At 34.1% G+C, this 20,581-nt stretch overlaps 1 protein-coding gene across 1 annotated transcript in view; it reads left to right on the top strand.

Annotated features, from left to right (window-relative positions):
• The window catches only part of SHCBP1L (SHC binding and spindle associated 1 like), a 35,223-nt gene extending 14,642 nt beyond the window's left edge, over nucleotides 1-20,581 (top strand). The window contains exons 6-10 of the mRNA XM_077763239.1: nucleotides 5,769-5,874; nucleotides 16,642-16,795; nucleotides 18,229-18,479; nucleotides 19,251-19,373; nucleotides 20,204-20,581. Coding sequence (XP_077619365.1) covers nucleotides 5,769-5,874; nucleotides 16,642-16,795; nucleotides 18,229-18,479; nucleotides 19,251-19,373; nucleotides 20,204-20,455 — 886 coding nt within the window. The 3' untranslated portion in view covers nucleotides 20,456-20,581. The remainder of the gene's footprint in view (nucleotides 1-5,768; nucleotides 5,875-16,641; nucleotides 16,796-18,228; nucleotides 18,480-19,250; nucleotides 19,374-20,203) is intronic.

Genomic DNA, 20,581 nt, shown 5'->3' with positions numbered 1-20,581 from the left:
AGGCTCCAGTAAAATAATGGAATTATAACTAAAAGAGCTACAAGACACAAACCTAGTCTGAAGAGGAGTTTTCAAAGGCACAAATATGGAAACCATAGGATTTTGAAACCTGTGATAACTATAGCTACAGCAATCAGTTTATCTCCTGGCCAGATTAATATAAAACCTTAGACTAAAAGCCTGTTTACTTCAGTTTTTATTAATCAATATATGATGCTTGGTTTTCCACAAAATATTATAAGACATGCTAAAAGGCAAGAAAAAATTAAGCCTGAGTAGAGGAAGCAAGCATCAGAACCAGACTCAGTTATGATCTTGTAATTAATCAGGTGGAATTTAAAATAACTAATTAATATGTTAGTCTCTAATGAAAAAAGGACACAACATGCAAGAACAGATGAATAATGTAAGCATAAAATAGAAACTCAATGAATTAAAAGAAAATGCTGGAAATAAAAAATGCTGTAAATGAATATCTTTGATGGGTTTACTAATAGATGGGATGAAACTGAGGAAAGAAATCTGTGAGCTTGAAAGTATGTCAAAGAACCTTTTCAAACAAATGCAAATAGAAAAAAGAATGAAAAGACAAAACATCCAAGTAGTGTAAGACCATTTCAAAGGGTGCAGCATATGTGTAATTGGAATACCAGAAGAGAAAAAAAGCAAATGCAGCAGAAGAAATATTTGAATTAATAATGATGAGTGGTTTGAATTAAATAATTTTCCAAAATTAAATGCAGATACCAAATCATAGATCCCAGGAAGCTCAGGACACTAAGCAAGAATACCAAAAAATCTATATATAGGCATATCATATTCAAACTGAAGAAAACCATACAGAAAAAAACTGAGGGTGAAGAGATCAGCTTATCTATAGACTTGTTGTAAGAAACCATGCAAACAAGATGAGAGAGTATTTAAATATTCAAAGCATTGAAAGAAAGAACTACCAACCTAGAATTCTATGTCAAGTGAAAGTATTTTTCAAAAGTGAAAGGGTAATTGCTCTTTTAAACAAAAAGAAAAAAAAACCTAAGGGAATTTATCACCCTGCAAGGAAAATGAAAAGTTCTTTAGAGAGGAGAAAATTGTTAACGGTCAGAAACTCAGATCTATGTATAGAAAGGAAGAGCTTTGGAGAAAGAATAACTAAAGGTAAAGTCTTTTATTTGTCTTTATCTCAAGTGATTGAAAAGATAACTTTAAAGTAATATTAGTTATGGTGGTATTGGGCGATAATAGTGTATGGATAAGTAAAATCCTTCACTATATATGAAGCAGTATAGTGTTTTTTAGAGGTAGGCTAAGATTAGTTTAAAATATATATTGCAGTCTATAAGGAAAACACTAATTTTTTAAAAATAATTGATGAGAATAGATGAAAGTGGAATCACAAAATGCTTAACTGTCACCAAAGGAGGCAGAAAAGGAGGGGAAAATAACAACAAATACAACAAACAAAACTATTAGAAGTATAGTAGGTATTAATTTGATTATGTCAGTAATCACTTGTTTTGTTTTTCTAAATTTTCATTTAAGTCATAGTTAAAGTATAGTGAACTAGTGGTTTCAGAAGTAGAATTTAGTGATTCATCACTTACATTTTATTTACACCCAGTGCTCATCATAACAAGTGCCCTCCTTAATACCCATCACCTATTTAGCCCATCCCTCACCCACCTCCATTGTAACAGTAATCACTTCAAATGCAAATGGTCTAAATACATAAAAGATAGAAGTTATCAAAGTGGATAAAAACACCAGACCCGACTATATGTTATCTCTAAGAAATAAGCCTTTACCTTAAATGTAAAGGCTTAGAAATGTTAAAAGTAAAGGGTCAGAGAAAGATACTTCATGCTAACACGACCATTAAAAAGCTGAATTAACTATATTAGTTTCAGACAAAGCAGGCTTTGGAAAAAACTGATAGAAATGCAAGGATGCATAGAGAAATCCACTATTATATGTGGGAAACTTTGGCATCCCTTTTTCAAGAATGGATATATCAAGCATTAACAAGCAATAGAGGAGAATTCCTTAAATTGATGAACAACATCAACAAAAATTCTATAACTAACATTAATATTTAATGATGAGAAACTGGATGTTTCTCCCCTAATAAGGCAAGGATATTTTTTCCTCATTATTCCTATTTAATGTCATGCTGGAAGTCCTAGATAATGCAACAGGACAAGAAACGGAAATACTAGATATACAGAAGGAAGAAAGAAATAAAAGTCTTTGCAGGTGACATAATTGTGTGCATAAAAAATCTCAGAGAATCATCATCACATCATCAACAAAAAGAAAACCCTGGAACTAATAAGTATAGCAAGGTTAATAGTCAATAGTTTTTTTATATACCAGTAACAAGGATTTGAAATTTTAAAAATATCATAATAAAGCAAAAAAATGAAATACTTAGGTACAGATCTAATAAAATATATATAGAATCCATATGTGGAAAACTACAAAACTATGATGACAGATAAAAATGTAAATAAATGGAGAGATATTCTCTGAATGGATTGGAAGAGTCAATATTGTTTATATGTCAGTTCTTCCCAAATTGATGTGTAGATTCAATGCAATCCTAACGAAAATCCCAGCAGGCTATTTTGTAGATATTGACTATTGCTAAAATTCATACGGAATGGCATGAAGCCTACAATACCTAACAGAGTGCTGAGGAAGAATAAACAGGGAGCATTCATATTACCCACTTTTAAAGCCTATTATAAAACGACAAGAATCAAGAAAGCCTGGTATTAGTGATCACGTAGATCAATGGAACAGAATAGAGTCCATAAATAGATCCACACAAATATAGTTGACTGATCTTTGACAAAGGGGCAAAGAAAATTCAATGGAGAAAGAGTATTTTTTTCAACAAATGGTGCTATATAGTAATTTAACATCCATATACAAAAAGATGAACCTAAACACAGGCCTTACATGTTCACAAAAACTAACTGAAAGCGATCCATAGACCTAAAAGTAAAATAAAACTAAGACTTTTAGAATAAAACATAGAAGAAAAAGTAAGTGAACTTGGGTTGGCAATGAATTCTTAGATAAAACACTGACAGTATGATCTGTGGAAGAAAAAAAATTGAGAAATTGGACTGTATTAAAATTAAAAACACTCTGTGAAAGACACTTTTAAGAGAATTAAAGCCAAAAATTTGAAGATAACATTTGTAAAACACATATCTGATAAAAGACTTGTATTATCTAAGATATACAAAGATCTCTTAAAGTTCATTCTGAGTAACAGCCCAATTAAAAATGGGACAAACATTCTGAACAAACACCTCACCAAACAAGATATATAACTGGTAGAAAGAAAGAAAGAAGGAAAGAAACAAAGAAACAAAGAAAGAAAGAAAAGAAAAGCCTATAAAAAGATGCTCAAAATCATTGTCGTTGTCATTAGGGAACTGCAAATTAAAGGAATGGGATACCATCACTTACCTATTAGGATGGTTAATATCCAAAACAGAAACTAAAACAGAAATAAACAAAAACCCTGACAATATCAACTGCTGACAGGGGTGTGGAACAAGAACTTGCCTTTCTTGTTGATCAGAATGCAAAAACAGTACAGCTTCTTTGGAAGACAGTTTGGCAGTTTCGTAAAAGCTAAATGTGGTCTAAGCATATGAGCCTAGCAATAGTAAGGGATAGTGCTTGCTGCTAGTTGGTATTTACCCAACTAAGTTGAACTTACATCCACATAAAAACCTGCACAGAAATAAAAAGGATTACTAAGGAATACTCTGAGCAATTACATGCCAACAAATTAGATCACCAGATCAAGTGGACAAATTCCTGAAAAGATTCAATCTACCCAAACTGACTCAAGCCAAAACATAAAACCTGAGTGGACCTATAGCAAGTAAGGAGATTGAATTAGAAAATTAAAAACTACCCACAAAGAAAAACCAAAGACCAGATGTCTTCACTGGTGAATTCTACCAAACATTTCAAGGATTAACACCAATTACTTATAAACTTTCAAAATAGAAGGGAATACTTACCTAACTCATTCAGTGAGGCCACTATTAGGCTAATACAAAAACTACAAAGACATCACAAGAAAAAAAACAACCCTATAGAATAATATCCCTTATGAATATAGATGCAAAAGTCTTCAGGAATATGCTAACAAACTGAGTCTAGCAACACATTAAAAGGATCAGGCACTAAGACTAAGTGGGATTAATCCCGGGGTTGTAAAATTTGTTTAACATATAAAAACAAATCAGTATAACACACCATATTAATAGAATAAAATACAAAAGCCACACCTTAATACAGAAAAAGAATTTGACAAAATTCGACACTTTCATCATAAAAATTCTCAAAAATCTTGGGATAGAAGCGATCTTTCTTAACCTGTTCAAAGCCTTCTCTGAAAGACCTTTAAGTTAATCATAGTTAGTGGTGAAAGAATGGATGTTTCCCTCCTAAGATCAGGAAGATCTTAAGGAAAGAAGACAAGGAAGAAGACAAGGATGTCCACTCTTACCACCTCTGTTCAAATAGTACTAGAGGGGGGCGCTTGGTTGGCTTAGTCGGTTAAGCGTCCGACTTTCGCTTAGGTCATGATCTCGTGGTTCGTGGGTTTGAGCCCCGCGTCAGGCTCTGTGCTGACTGCCAGCTCAGAGCCTGGAGCCTGCTTCAGATTCTGTGTCTCCCTCTCTCTCTGACCCTCCCCTGCTCACGCTGTCTCTCTCTCTCCTAGAAATAAATAAAACATTAAAAAAAAATTAAAAAAAGAAAAAAAAAACAAATAGTACTAGAGGTTCCAGACAGAGCAATAGACAAGAAAAAGAAAAGCTATCCAGATTGGAAAGGAAGAAGTAATAAAATTATCTCTATTTGCAGATGACATGATCTTGTACACAGAAAATCAAATAATGAAACACTACTCAGCAATATAAACAAAATGATACACAAAATAACACGATGGATCTCAACATGGACTGAGTGAAAAAAGCTAGACACAAAAGAGTACTTCATATATGTTTTCACTTTAAAAATATTATTTAAAAATTCCAAGAAAGGGTTATCTAACGACAAAGTAGATTAGTGGTTGTCTGGGCATAGGTGTGGAGGATTGACTGCAAAGATGCACAAAGGAACCTGTCAGTGTGATGGGAATGTTCTGTATCTTGATTATTGTGATTGAGTTAAATGAGTGCACACATTTGTGAAACCTCATGGCATGGTTTACTTAAAATGAGTGTCTGTCGTGTAAATTATACCTTGATAAATATGACTTAAAAAACGCTAAACATACTTTTGATTTTTAAAACTAGGATTGCATGATAAACTACTGTATTTTGTGAACATAGGATGCTGTACTCTGAGCAGCTAGTGATCAGGTACATGGTGAAGAAACGGGCAAGTAGTTCTCTTTCTCAAGATCATAACTACTTGCTTAAATAGGTATAAAAACACGGACTCGGTTTACTTTTGAAATGTTTAATGAAAACTTTGTAGATTAAAAATATTGGTATTAAGGCTATATCCCATTTGTATCAAATAATAATGTGCTTCAGAGAACTCAAAATATGACACCTAAGGATTTTAGTAAATCTACATCTATTGGAAAAGGAGTGTCCCTTTCGGCTGATAGTAATGATAAAAGTTAGACTTTCTTTCTTTTGATGACACTTAGCATGATTAAGTAATAGGAAGCAGGAATTGTAAATTTTCAGGTTAATTTAATCATAAATAAATGTTTTCAACTCTAGAGTTCATGGACCTTTCTTTCCAAGAATCCTGAGGCGCAGGAAGGGAAAAAGAGATTTTGGAAAGACTATAACACATATTGTGGCAAAAGTGATGACTACTGACATGGTAAGAAATACACTTGGTCCCTATTTGTTCATTTAAGTTGTAGCTGCATATAATCAGAAAAGAAGCTCTTTGAGGGTAAGATTCTTGTCTAACATTAATGCTTTGTTTCTCCCACTTCAGTGATTGGCATATAATAGGTATTAAACAAATGTAAACGACTATTTAATGAATATAGACCTTGCTCCTGGGTGCTATGTTAGTAGCTATGGGAAGGATAGGGGACAAATATGAGAAAGACTGCATTTGAGGGAGACACAGCTTTGAACCAGATCCACAGTCTTGCATACATTTGAGAAGCTTGAATTACAGTGGAGATATGGACACATAAATAGGCAATTATAGTTACAACACAGAACGATAAAAGCTATGATAGGAGGATGTATATAGGATGTACATAGGACAGATATAAGTCAGAATTAAGAATTCTGGCAATACTAGCTGGAGAAATAACTCAGCAGAAACCTGAAAGATGAGCATAAATTTTACCAGCCCAAGAGGGAAAAATGTTTTAAGTCAAGGAGTAAATATTTCCATCTTACTTGATGGCTCCCTAGCATTTCACACCTCTCTCCTTGAAATATTCTTTTTTTTTGTCTTCTGTTACTATCCTGGTTTTCATTCTCTATAGTTTTTTTTTTCCTCTTCTGTCCTCTAAATATTTGGTACTTACTTTTTTTGGCACTATATATTTTCCCTAAGTGATTTATTTGATCTCTTCCTGTGACTTTGATTACATGTACTGATAATCTAAAATGTGTCTCCATAGCCCAGATTTTTGTTCTTAGTCCAAGACATATATGTCCTAATGCCTGTTGCTCATCACCACTTAATTTTCTCGTAAGTACGTCTACCTAAATGTCCACAATTAAATTCACGATCTTGTCCATTGGCCTGTTTGTATTCTAGATCTCTCTATTCCAATAAATGGCACCACCATCTATCCAGCTGCTAGTCACAATTTTCTGAGAATTATCCTAATCATATCCTTCATATATCCACTTCTATTCTCCTTCACTAACTCAACATCCTGGTGTACACCATGCTGTTTCACAGAGCTACTTACATCCTTCAGGTCTCAATTTAAGTATTTCCACAGAAAAAGGCTTTCTCAGCCTTCGAGAATACATTACACTGTCTTTCCCACAGTACCTTGCATTTTCCCTTATCGTTACGTACTTAATATTTTTTGTGGCTGTCTATAAAATGTCTGTCTCTTTTATAAGAACATGAGCTTCTTGAGAGCAAGTTGTGTTATGTTTACCATTCATCCAGTCACCTAGCATGATGTTTAACACATGGTAGGTACTTAGCACTTTTGTTGAATTAGTAAATGAGTGTATATTTGACAAGAGTGTGTGGTATATATGAGGAATGGAAAGAAGTGCAGCAAAGATGGTGCTTAACACCTAAGAGGAGAGTAGTGAGAGATAAAGTTGGCTTATTAGCCTGGTCTTGTCAACTATCCTACCCATTTTTATTATTTTCAGCAAAATTTAATTTTCTTTTAATTGCTTATTGCATCAGATTATTCAATAACATTAATTATTCTACCAACTATCTTTGTAAAAATCTTTATAAGAAGTAAGGTATAAAAAAAAGTAAGGTATAGATTCTGATTCTCTCTCCAGCCTCATTTTACCATATTTATTTTTACTTATCTTTTTTTGAATGTTGCTTATTTTTGAGAGGATGAGTAGAGAGAGGGGGACCAAAGTGGTCTCTGTGCTGACAGCAGAGAGCCCTATGTGAGGCTTGAGCTCACGAACAGTCAGATCATGATCTGAGCCAAAGTCAGACACTTATCTGACTGAGCCACTCAGGCGCCCCTCCTTTTATTTTGTTTTTAAATCTGTTTCTGGTTTTATTTTCCTATGTGAGAGTGAGAAATTTCTTTGATTTCTATCTTGTAGTTTGCAACCCTGTCTTCATTTGTGTAAGTAAATACCCATGAACTTCGCAGGCCTGGATAATGTGAGAAAGACTCCTCTGAGACAGCAGCATCATCAACTTCCACTTTGCTTAGATCTTTTGTCTTAGATTTACTGTTGAGGTGGACAAAATCGTATAATTTGATAGTTATCAGAGCTATGTACGTAACATTTACCCTTCTTAACTTTGAGGACTCTTTACTCAAAGTTCTTCCTGCTCTACGTTCTCTTCTCAAACAATTTTATCCGTGCCCCATCATTTCTCTGTTGGTGATCTTCACAAGTACTATAGTAAAAGACATGGACTTTGTAGTCAGATAGCCCAGGGTTTAAGTAGCCAGTCTGAGACCACTTAATAACTATGTAATCTTGGGCAAGCTGCCTAACTTATGAGCCTCAATTTCCTTATTTGCAGAGTGCTTTAAAAAGAGAGGTAAATGGCAAGATTTCATTCTGTTTATGGCTGAATAATATTCATATATATATATGGGACATTCATATGTACATGAATATATATATATATATATTCATATATATATCCCAAGCTTTTGGACAGCCAAGTGGACACTTGATCTGCATCCATAATTTGGCTATTGTAACTAATGCTGGTATAAACATAGGAGTGAGATAATACAATGCTAAGTGAAATAAATCAATCAAAGGCAAATACCATATGATTTCACTCATATGGAATTTAAGAAAAAAAAAACAAATGAACAAAGGGTAAAAAAAGAGAAGGACAAATCAAGAAGCAAACTCTTAATTATAGAGAATAAACTGATGGTAACTGGGGGGGAGGGGGGATGGGTTGAAATAGGTGATGAGGATGAAGGAGTGCATTTGTGATGAGCATGGGCTGGTGTATGGAAGTGTTGAATCGTTATATTGTACACCTAAAACTAATATTACACTGTATGTTAACTAACTGGAATTTAAATAAAAACTTAAAAAGCTCCCCAAAATAGAGAGAGAGATCAAAACTGTCTATTATGCTGATTAAGACCATGGGCTCTGAAGCCAGACTTCCTGGATTCAGACTCTGGCTTTGCCACTTACTAGTTATGTGATTTTCAACAAGTTATTTACCTGTCTGTGCTTTAGTTCCTCATTTATAAAGTGTATGTGTTTCTTATTTATATTTTATATGTGAAGATTAAATGAATTCATATTTGTAATATGTTTAGAATATGCCTGGTATGTAGTAAGTACTCAATAAATGTTTAGTAGGAAACTAAACTACCACCACCACCACTATCTTATAGGAGCTCTTGAGGATGATACGAGATGTTATCCTAGCAGTGCCTGGCACACAGTGATTTTTCAGTAAATTTATTCTTTTTTCTCTTTCCCTTTCTTGCTTGTATTCGCTGCTGACCAACATCACTACTTGTCCTTATAAGCATCTTTACCTTGCTGTCTCAGCAACATACAGCACTTCTAATGAACTTACTGTCTTTTGAACACAGCCCATCCCTAGTCCTTCTGTATTCTTTATCCACTTACTGTCATAAATGTCCTTTCAGTCAACCAAATTAAATATTAGTCCCTACCTCTTCATTTATTCTCCAAGTTCTCAATTGGGATGACTGTTTTTAGGTTTAGAACACTCTGGCTTTTCTTTCTTTATTATTATTTTTTTAAAAATTTTATTTTTATTTATTTTTTACATGTAAATTCAAGTTAGTTAACATCCAGTGTAGTATTGGTTTCAGGAGAGAACCCAGTAATTCATCACTTACATATATTACCCAGTGCTCATGCCAACAAGTGCCCTCCTTAATGTCCATCACCCATTTAGCCCATCCCCCATCCATCTCCCCTCAGCCACCCACAGTTTGTTCTCTGTATTTAAAAGTCTCTTATGGTTTGCCTCCCTCTCTGTTTTTATCTTATTTTTTCTTCCCTTCCCCTATGTTAGCTGTGTGTTTCTTAAATTCCACATATGCAGTGAGTGAGATCAGACAATATTTCTCTTTCTCTGTTTGGCTTATTTTGTTTAGCATAATACAGTATAGTTCCATCCACATTGTTGCAAATGGCAAGATTTTATTCTTTTCAATTGCTGCGTAATATTCCATTGTGTGTGTGTGTGTGTGTGTGTGTGTACCACATTTTTATCCATTCATCAGTCGATGGACATTTGGGCTCTTTCCATACACTCTATAGCTTTACAATCATTCCTGGCAAAAATAAGAAGCACTTGTTCCAGTGCCTAAACTAAACATTAAACATTTTCCCAGGTCTAGGAGAAAGAGAGGCATCCCATTCCAAATTGTCTTTTCAAGACCCCATGTAGCCAAAGTAATACTGAAAAAGAAAACCAAAGTGAGAGGCTTTGGTGCATTTGTTGGTATACAGTTAATTCATATTTCCTTATAATGCTTTTTATTTCTGTAAGGTCAGTAATAATGTCCTCACTTTCATTTCTGGTTTGAGTTATTTCAGTTTTCTCCCCCTGTTTTTAAGTCAGTTTAGCTGAAAGCTTCTCAATTTTGCTGAGCTTTTCAAAGAATAAACTTTGGATTTCATTAATTCTATTGGGTTTTTTCTTCTCCATTCAATTTACCTCTTCTCTAATCTTTATTTCCTATCTTCTCTTGGCTTTGAATTTAACTTGTTCTTTTCCTAGTTCTTTAAGATGTTAAGTTAGGTTTTTGATCTGAGCTTTTTTTTTAATGTAGGCACTTATTGCCATAAATTTCACTCTGAACTCTGCTTTCAGCATCCCATAAATTTTGGGATGTTGGTTTTTATTTTCATTCATCTCAAAGCATTTTATAATTTTCTTTGGGATTTTTCCCCTGACCCATTTGTTGTCTAAGAGTGGGTTGTTTTATTTCCACATGCTTGTTAATTTTCTAGTATTCCTGATGTTATCAATTTCTAACTTAATTCCATGTGATCAGAGAAGATAGTTATTGAGACTTGTTTTGTGGCTTAACATATGGTGTATCTGGAGAATGTTATATGTGCACTTAGAGAAGAGTATGTATTCTTCTGTGTTGGGTTCTGTATATATGTTTAGGTCTATATATGTGTGTCAGATCTACCTAAGTTACAGTGTTAAGTCCTCTATTTTCTTATTGATCTTCTGTCTAGATGTTCTAATCATTATTGTAAGACGAGTATGGAAATCTCCAACTGTTGCTGCTGAACTATTTCTCCCTTTAATTCTGTTAATGTTTGCTTCAGATATGTTGGGGCCTTCATTGTTTGGTGTATATATGCTTATTACATATTCTTGATGAATTAAATTTTTTTGTCAACAAATGATGTCCCTTTTAGTCTCTGGTAACAGTTTTTGGTTTAAAGTTTATTTTGTTTAATATTAATATAACCACTGTAGTTCTCTTTTGTTTATTATTTGTATGGAATACCTTTTTCTGTACTTTCAGTATTAATCTATTTCTGTCTTTGGATATAGCGATTCCCTTGTAGAGATCATATAGTTGGATCATATTTCTTTTTTTTAATGTCTATTTATTTATTTTGAGAGAGAAAGCGTACATGCAAGCTGGGGAGGGGCAAAGAGAGGGAGGGAGGTGGAGAGAGAGAGAGAGAGAGAGAGAGAGAGAGAAATCCCAAGCAGGTCTGTGCCACCAACACAAATTCATGAACCATGAGACCATGACCTGAGCTGAAACTAAGGGTCAGATTCTTAACCAACTGAGCTACCCAGGTGCCTGTATCATATTTCTTTATCTATTCTACCAATCTCCTGCCTTTTAATTGGTAATCTTAATCTGTTTACATTTGAAGTGACTACTGATATGGAAGTATTTACTTCTGCCATATTGCAATTTTTTTTCTGTATGTCATATTCTTTTGTGTTTGATTTTTTCTAGTGCATTGGTTCATTCACTACTTATTTCCTTTCTGTATATATTTTAGTTATATTCTTAGTGGTTACCACAAGGATTACAATTAACACCCCAAATTTATAACAATCTACTTTTGATTGATTCCAACTCAGCTTCAATAGCATATAAGTACTCTGCTCCTGTATAGCTCCATTTCCCCCTTTATGTTGCTATTGTCATAAATTAAATCTTTATACATCATATGCTCATTAACATGGATTTATATTTATTGTTTAATGCATTGCTTTTTAAAGTAATATAGGAATCAAAAAGAAGAGTTACAAACCAAGATTAAAATATCACTGGCTTTATGTTTAACAATGTAGTTACCTTTACTGTAGTATTTCTTCATATGGCTCAAGTTACTATCTAGTGTCCTTTTCCTTCAGTCTGAAAGAATCCCTTTAGCATGTCTTGTAGGGAAGATCCAGTTTTTGTTTATCTGTCAGTGTCTTAATTCTTCATTTTGTTTTGTTTTGTTTTTGAAGGGTAGTTTTGCTATATAGAGAATTCTTGATTGACAGTACCCACCCCCTACCTTAAACATGTCCCACTGCTTTCTGGTTTCCATGGCTTCTGTTAAGAAATCAGTTGTTATGGGGCACCTGGGTGGCTTAGTCGGTTAAGCGTCCAACTTTCACTTAGGTCATGATCTCGTGGTTCGTGGGTTCGAGCCCTGCATCGGGCTCTGTGCTGACTGCCAGCTCAGAGCCTGGAGCCTGTTTCAGAGTCTGTGTCTCCCTCTCTCTCTCTGACCCTCTCATGCTCACGCTGTCTCTCTCTCTCTCCTAGAATTAAAAAAAAAAGAAAGAAAGAAAAAAGAAATCAGTTGTTACTCTTATTGCCAATTCCTTGTTTATTTTGGATTCTCTCTCACCGTTTTCTTTGTTTTAACTTTCAACAGTTTGATTATGTGTGTTGGTTTGGATCTTTTTGTGTTTATCCTACTTGATATCCATTAAGTTTCTTGGTTGTGTAGATTCACATCTTTCAACAATTTTGGAAAGTTTTCACCCATTATTTCTTCAAATATTCTTTTTCTCCTTTCTCTCTTTGCCTTCTGGGACTCCTGTAATAGATGTATTTTTATTCCTGATGGTATACCACTGGTCCCTTCAACTTTGTTCATTTTTCTTTATACTTTTTTCTTTCTGTTCCTCAGACTGCATAATTTTAATTGTCCTGTTGATTCTTTCTTCTTCTCACTCAAATCTGATGTCAAACCTCTCTAGTGAGTTTTTTTATTTCAGCTATTATAATTTTCAGCAATAGAATTTATATTTGGTTCCTTTTCATAGTTTTATCTCATTATTACTATTATTTTTAATATTTTTATTTATTTCTGAGAGAGAGAGAGAGAGAGAGAGAAGACAGTGTGAGCAGGGGAGGGTCAGAGAGGAGGGAGATACAAAATCCAAAGACAGGCTCCACGCTCTAGCTGGTTGTCAGCACAGAGCCCAATGTGGGGCTCAAACCCACGAACCATGAGATCATGACCTCAGAGGAAGTTGAATACTTAACCGACTGAGCCACCCAGGAGCCCCTATCATTATTATTTTAATTCAAGAGATAGAGCTTGCGAGCAGAGGAGAGGGACAGGGGAAGAGAGAGAAAGAATCCCAAGCAGGTTCCACATTCAGCGCAGAGCCTGATTCAGGGCTTGATCCCATGACCCTGGAATAATGACCTAAGCCAAAATCAAAAGTTGGATGTTCAACTGACTAAGCCACCGAGGTGCCCCATAATTTTATATCTTTATCAATCTTCTCTGTATGTTCACACATTGCCCTTTTGGTTCCTTTAGTTCTTTGTCCCTGGTTTCTTTTAGCTCTTTGAACATATTTAAGACAGTTGTTAACATTTTTGTCTGATAAATCCAAGGGCTTATCTGGGCTTCTTCAGAGATGGTTTCTGTCAATCTTTTTTTTTCCTGTAAATGGGCCATAGTTTCCTATTTCTTCAAAAGTCTTGTAAAATTTTTTTGTTGAAAATTGGTTATTTTGAGTATTATAATATAATAACTCTAGAAATCAGAGTCTACCCTATCCCCAGGGTTGCTTTATTAATTGTTGACGACTGTAATTGTCTGTATGGTTAGTAAATCTTCCAAACTCTTTTGCAAAAGCTGTATTTCTTTTTGTGTGTGTCTATTCACAGTCTATTATGTAATCTCAGCAGGTAGCCAGAGACCTGACAGAGATTTCCATAAACACCTACAGCCAAAATACAAAAGCAAAACCAAAAATACCTGTACTCACAGTGATCTTGTTTCTGCCTCCAGGATATCGGTGCAAATGCTCTTGCCATCAGTGTGGGACCAAGCTGTGGCTAAATTCAGTAAACACAACTCAAAGATTACCACCTCATTTAACCTTTCAGCATTTGACATCATCAACTACTTCCTCCTTTTTGACATCTTGGTCTCCTGATTTTCTCACCACCTCTTTGGCTACTCCTCAGCTTTGAAATCGTCATTTATTTCTCCTTATTCTTTAGTTTTTTTTTTAAGTTTATTGATTTCAGCAATCTACACCAAACATAGGGCTCAAACTCACAACCCCAAGATCAAGAGCCACATACTCTACCGACTGAGCCAGCCAGGTACTTCTGTGCCTATTCTTTAAAAGTTCCTCAGTGTTCTGTCCCAAAGTGCTATCTTTCTTTTTTATATAGTCTTACAGCTAATCTTATCCATTCCTATGCTCAAATTATATGTAAGTAACTCCAAGATCTTTATACCTAGTCACATCTCAGTCCTATATTCTAGACTCTTATATGCATAGTCTACTGGATACCTCTACTTAGTGACTTCCAGTACTTCAAATTAACTGGCACCAAAACTAAATTCCTTATCTTCCCCATCAAACTCTTCTCTCTTGTGTTTCCTATTTTCATGAAAAAATAAATAAATGAGATGGAATCCAGAGTTCTTCCAAAATAATTACAGAGGTAATGCTTGTACTCTCTGCCACCCAAGTTTTTAGAATACACATGGAAATGAATATACGGGTTTGTTTATTTAGTAAAGATTATGAGTTTCATATATATCTGGAAAAAATATTCACTCTTGCTTACCAAAGGAATGGAAATTAAAATGAGGCAGTGAGGGTTTTTGCCTATTAAACTGGCAAATATTTTATAAGTGTAAAAGATACTGCCTGCTGATGAGTTTGTAGCAAAATGAGTTCTTAAGCCAAATTTTATTTATTTATTTTTTCCAAACCAAATTTTAATTAGTTAAACTTTCTGGAGGGCAATTTAGCAAGATGTATTCAAGATGCTTGAAATCTCTTATTCCTTTGACACAGCAATTCTCCATCTAGTAATTTATCCTAAAGAAATAACTAGAGATGTGCATAAGGATTTATTTGTTTTAGTATTTTCATAGTATAATTATGAATCATCTAATAAGAGTAAGAAAATTATAATTAAATTGTGATAAATTATGATATGCCCATGTGATGCATTATTATATAATCATTAAAAATTTGGCTTTGAGGGGCACATGGGTGGCTCAGTTGGTTAAGTGTCTGACTTGATCTCAGCTCAAGTCTTGATATCAGGGTAGTGAGTTCAAGCCCTGCACTGGGCTTCACACTGGGCATGAAGCCTACTTTAAAAAAAAAATAGGCTTTGAAAAAATATTATAGATATGGAAAAATATGTTGCAATGAAAAGTCAGGATTCAAAGCCATGTACATGTATGGTATAGCATGTTGATATGATGAGTAAATGAATACATTCATAAAATACATTTTTTTAGATGGAAGTTTCAATTTTTGTTATGCTATCACTTGTTTTTTGTAAGTTACACTCTTATAAGAAAAAAAGATATATGAATGATAATACCACTACTACTGGGATAAAAATAAGCTTTTTTTCAGAATATATTTTTAGTTTTCAAACTTTATTTCCAAAGTACCTCACTCTTCATGCCGCTAAGAATGAAGTTCTCTCCCGTTTCCTACTCTCAGTGCAAATTCCTGGTACCTACTATTTTTAGTTTTAGAATATTTAATGTACAAAGTTTTTTTGATTTACCAAAATTGTAGGATTAGTTTGAGTTAAAGAGAATAAAGTAGCATATTAGAAAGAGATCTGGTGTCATAAAGACCTGATTCTAAAGCTTAATTTAACCAGTCACTAACTCTGTGTCCTTGGGCAAATCATTTCATCTTACTGAGTTTCAATCTCCTGCACCTGATAAGGTAAGAATACTACTTCACCTCAAAGACCTGTTGTGAGGCATAGGAGGTAATATGTTAAGTTCAAAATATAACTTCTGGGGGCACCTGTGTGGCTTAGTTGGTTAAGCGTCCGACTTTCGCTTAGGTCATGGTCTCGCAGTTCGTGGGTTCGAGCCCCGCGTCGGGCTCTGTGCTGACTGCCAGCTCAGAGCCTGGAGCCTGTTTCAGAGTCTGTGTCTCCCTCTCTCTCTGACCCTCCCCTGCTCACGCTGTCTCTCTCTCTCTCCTAGAAATAAATTAAGAAAAATATATATATAACTTCTGGCACACAGTGTTTAATAGCTGTAAAATTATTAGTGATTGTAAATAAAATATTTCATCATTCCCTTAATTGACGGACTAATACTTTCAGCATTTAATGAACATAGAGTATTTACAGTGTATTACAGTGTAATATACATAGTAACCCTTTGAGAAAAGCACATTAATAATAAGTTAGCTGATTAAAATGACCTGTTTTGGGGGCACCTGGGTGGCTCAGTTGGTTGAGTATCCGACTTCGGCTCAGGTCATGATCTCACAGTTTGTGGGCTCGATCCCCACATCGGGCTCTGTGCTAACAGCTCAGAGCCTGGAGCCTGCTTCGGATTCTGTGTCTCCCTGTCTCTCTGCCACCCTTCCCCAACTTGTCTCTCAAAAATAAACATTAAAAAATTTTTTTAAATAAATAAAATGACCTATTTTCAATTGAATTTATTGTTGATAGTGTACTGTTTTCTTTCTTCTTTTCAGGTAAAGGACTTATCTTCAGATACACTTCTCCAACAGCATGATGAGTTGGATTTGGCTTTGGATAGTTGTTACAGTGGAGATACAGTGGTCATTTTTCCAGGAGAATATCAAGCTGTGAATCTTGCTTTATTGACTGATGACATCATTATAAAGGGTTAGCAGGGCATCCTTTGCAGTCTTTCTATAGCAATGTACACTGGAAAAATTGTATAAGTATAGTTAATTAAATTATTAGAAATTGTTAATGAGTTTATGTAACACAAAAATCCCTTATGTGCCTTTCACAATTAAGATTTTCTCACCTGCTCATGAGCATATTATCTGTACAGATGACATTATTTGGACATAATGTACCAGAGCAAAACAATGAGACTACTTCTTCCCCCATGATAAGGTAGCACTACATGCACAGATTCTAAAAAAGATCAAAACCAGAAAAAACAAAAAAACCTGTTTGTAATATTTTCTATTTGCTCCATCTATATTTTTACTCAAATGACTTTTTCTGTCTGTATTGCACTTCTTATCACTTTAGTAGGAAAACCCAATGTAAGGATATATTAAAATATACTCAGCATTTTCTCAGAAAGGTTAATTCATATGCAGACTTGCTAAAATAGAAGAGTAGAGTTTACTAAATTCCTTTCAGTTTCTGAACCTATTTAGTAACTTTAATTCTGCCCTTTGACATTGAAGTAAGGATATTCCCACTGTCTGACCAAAAGAAAAGATTGAGGTGACTTAAGCTTTGCCTATCAGTTGAAAAACTGAGCAAGGGTACATGGGTGGCAAAGATGGTGGAGCGAGTGCCTCTTGATTTTGGCTCAGGTCATGACCTCATGGTCATGAGATTGAGATCTGCATCAGTCCCTGCACTGAGCTTTGTGAAGACTGCTTGGAATTCCCCACTTCCCTTTGACCCTCTCTCCTCCTCGTATGCGCTCGCTATCTTTCCTCTCTCAAAATATTTTTTTAAAAAATTTGAGCAAAAATTTCACTAGATCTTGATGACTGTAACCAGTAATATTTTGGGTAATAAGGAACATATTTGTAATTTTTAAAATTTATAGCCTCCTTGAAAATTCAACTCATTATTTTTGGATTGATATTAAATGTAGCTGATTGCTTTGACTACTCTAGATCAAAATTGTGGGCATGACTGCATTAATCTTATAACCTAATTCACAAGTCTCTGCCAGTCTTTTTTTAGTTATGGTAATTTATTGTGGTTTAAAACCAGATTATGGTAAGAGAGCTTTTATACCTTAGACATTCTGTAAATGACTGCTTGGTTATGTAATAGGAAATTTAGGAAAATATATTATGGAATGAGTATGTTGAATAAATACCATAGGTACATTTATATTGATTATAAACCATATTCTTCCATCATGGCATCAAAATATGGACAAAAGATTACATTATAGTAAGTATATAATCAGTTAACAACTGGATAATTACGTACATATTATTTATTAAAAATACATGAAAAGAGAAACAGTAATAGCAAGTATTACCAAACCACTAAAGGACTTTTAAACTTTGGGATCACTGACTTGATTATGTGTTTTTGTCTCTATGAATCAGGAGTTGGAAAGAGAGAGGAAATTATGATTACTTCTGAGCCTTCACATGACAGTTTTGTGGTGTCTAAAGCCGATAATGTGAAGCTAATGCATCTATCTTTGATACAACAAGGCACAGTTGATGGTATTGTGGTGGTGGAGTCTGGTCACATGATTCTAGAAAACTGTGTATTAAAATGTGAAGGAACAGGAGTGTGTGTTCTGACAGGGGCTGCTTTGACCATCACAGACAGTGAAATAACTGGTGCCCAGGTATTCCATTTTATAAACACAGCTTTATGTGACAATAGATAAGTCTGAGGGATCTTAGTGCGCAAAGAATAACAATTACTTCATCCCTGAACTGAGTTCTAATCAAGCTTAGAAACTGACAAAATGAGGACAAGTACAGAGCATCATAGTACGTATAGGAAAAGCGAACTGCCCAAGTCCAGACTAAGGCATTATTAGCTTTAAGTATGATTTTTAAAAATATCTAGGAATTGGTGGCTGTACAGCAGATCATGGGTCAGTTAACAGTTTACTTAAAAACAAATGAATTTGAGTCTTCAAATAACAAGCACAAACTCACTAAAGGACTGGAAGTTTCAATGAGAAGATTAAATAAAGGATAAACATAATAGGACCCTTTTATAGAATGACTTAATTTCCACTAAACTTCCACAGCATTGAGGGGTTTAGAGTATATAAAAATAAAATTTCATAACAGTGGAAAGAATTGCTTGAAGGGATTTTTGGCTGCCTTCTTGAGACTTCATTTGGGTGGGTGGGGGCAATGTGCCTCAATGAGACTATATGACCTCAACCCTCCTTCTAGGCCCAATGATCTTCTAACACAGATAGTACTAGTTTTCAACATTTCTAACTATCTCTACAATATATCGTTACACAAACTATCATATATTTTTCTGTAACTTCGTGTGTTGAGAGTGCTAATATAGAATTACAACTTTCAAATCCAAAGAAAATTTTAGAGAGGTATATGTGTGTTTTGAGATTGTTTTATTTGCTTTTAATTTACAGGGTGCTGGTGTCGAACTGTATCCTGGGAGCACAGCCATTTTGGAAAGGAATGAAATTCATCACTGTAATAACCTCAGAACCAGTGATCATTCAAAAAGCACCTTAGGTGGAGTTAATATGAAGGTATTATCATATTTCTTAATATAGAATTGTTATAAGAATTATAGTTATCACAAAGATACCAAAATATTACTTCTATACAGTTTAGTCTAAATGTTATTATTGACTTGGAAAAGAATAGTAAATATAATTAACAATATGGTTTAAATGATGGCTGATATAAAACAGTTTTAGCCTTACAATGTAATAATTATATTCGTAGCAGATTAGAATAATTAGATTCTTAGCAGATTAACTTCGATAAAGCCGATAGAACGCTTTTATAAAAAGCCTTTTAGATTTTTTCATTGGACAGATCTGTAATACGTTTTGGGAAGTAAAGCAAATTAAAAAAAATATATTAAGAAATATTTAAATCTTACTTCCAAAGTTTGTACAAGAAGCTAGACAATTAAAACATTGATAGCAATAATTTATAAGTGAAATGCTTTCCCATTCCTTTCTACTTCCTTGAATCCTACCTGTCTAGGTTCCTCTCTAGACTTACGTAGATAATGAAGCTTTTCCCTAGAACTCTAGTTTACTTATAATATTTCAAATTATTTTTGTATTACTTGAAAATTTATCATTTTCTAAATCTGAAATCATTTCCATATTTATATCAAAAGCTTCATGAGATATTGTATAAAATAAATTGAAAACTTCATTTAATAATTCTGCAGTAAATATTTTTATAGTTAATATTACATTACCTAGTCTGAAGAAAATATCACTTGCTCAAAACTGAAATTCAGTTGTTTTAAAGAAATGTGTAAATCCAAGAATTCTAGAGTTCATGTATTTTATTTTTATAGAAATTATTGAAACACTCTTTCCTTTGAATAATTTAACAGGTTCTTCCAGCACCAAAATTGAAGATGACTAATAATCATATTTACAACAACAATGGCTATGGTGTAAGCATTCTTCAACCAACTGAACAATTTTTTATCGTAGCAGAAGAAGCCTTCAACAAAGGGGCAGCTTCAGGGGATAAAAAAGACGACAGTATGCTCTCCAGGGTAATGCAGAATCTGAATTTGGAGATGAATAATAATAAAATAGAAGCAAACTTGAAGGGGGATATCAGAATAGTCACAAGTTAAAGCATCTGGATTTATGTTAACATTTTATATTTCAGATATTTGCTTAGTAAACCTCATATCCCACAGAAATAGTAGTTTTAATTAAATTCAAAACCTATTTAATTAAAAAATATTTAAACATTCTAA

This window comes from Crocuta crocuta, unplaced genomic scaffold (genome assembly GCF_008692635.1).
Source record: "Crocuta crocuta isolate KB4526 unplaced genomic scaffold, BGI_CrCroc_1.0 scaffold3, whole genome shotgun sequence".
NCBI classification, from domain to species: Eukaryota; Metazoa; Chordata; class Mammalia; order Carnivora; family Hyaenidae; genus Crocuta; species Crocuta crocuta.
This window is presented reverse-complemented; position numbering and strand designations above follow the sequence as displayed.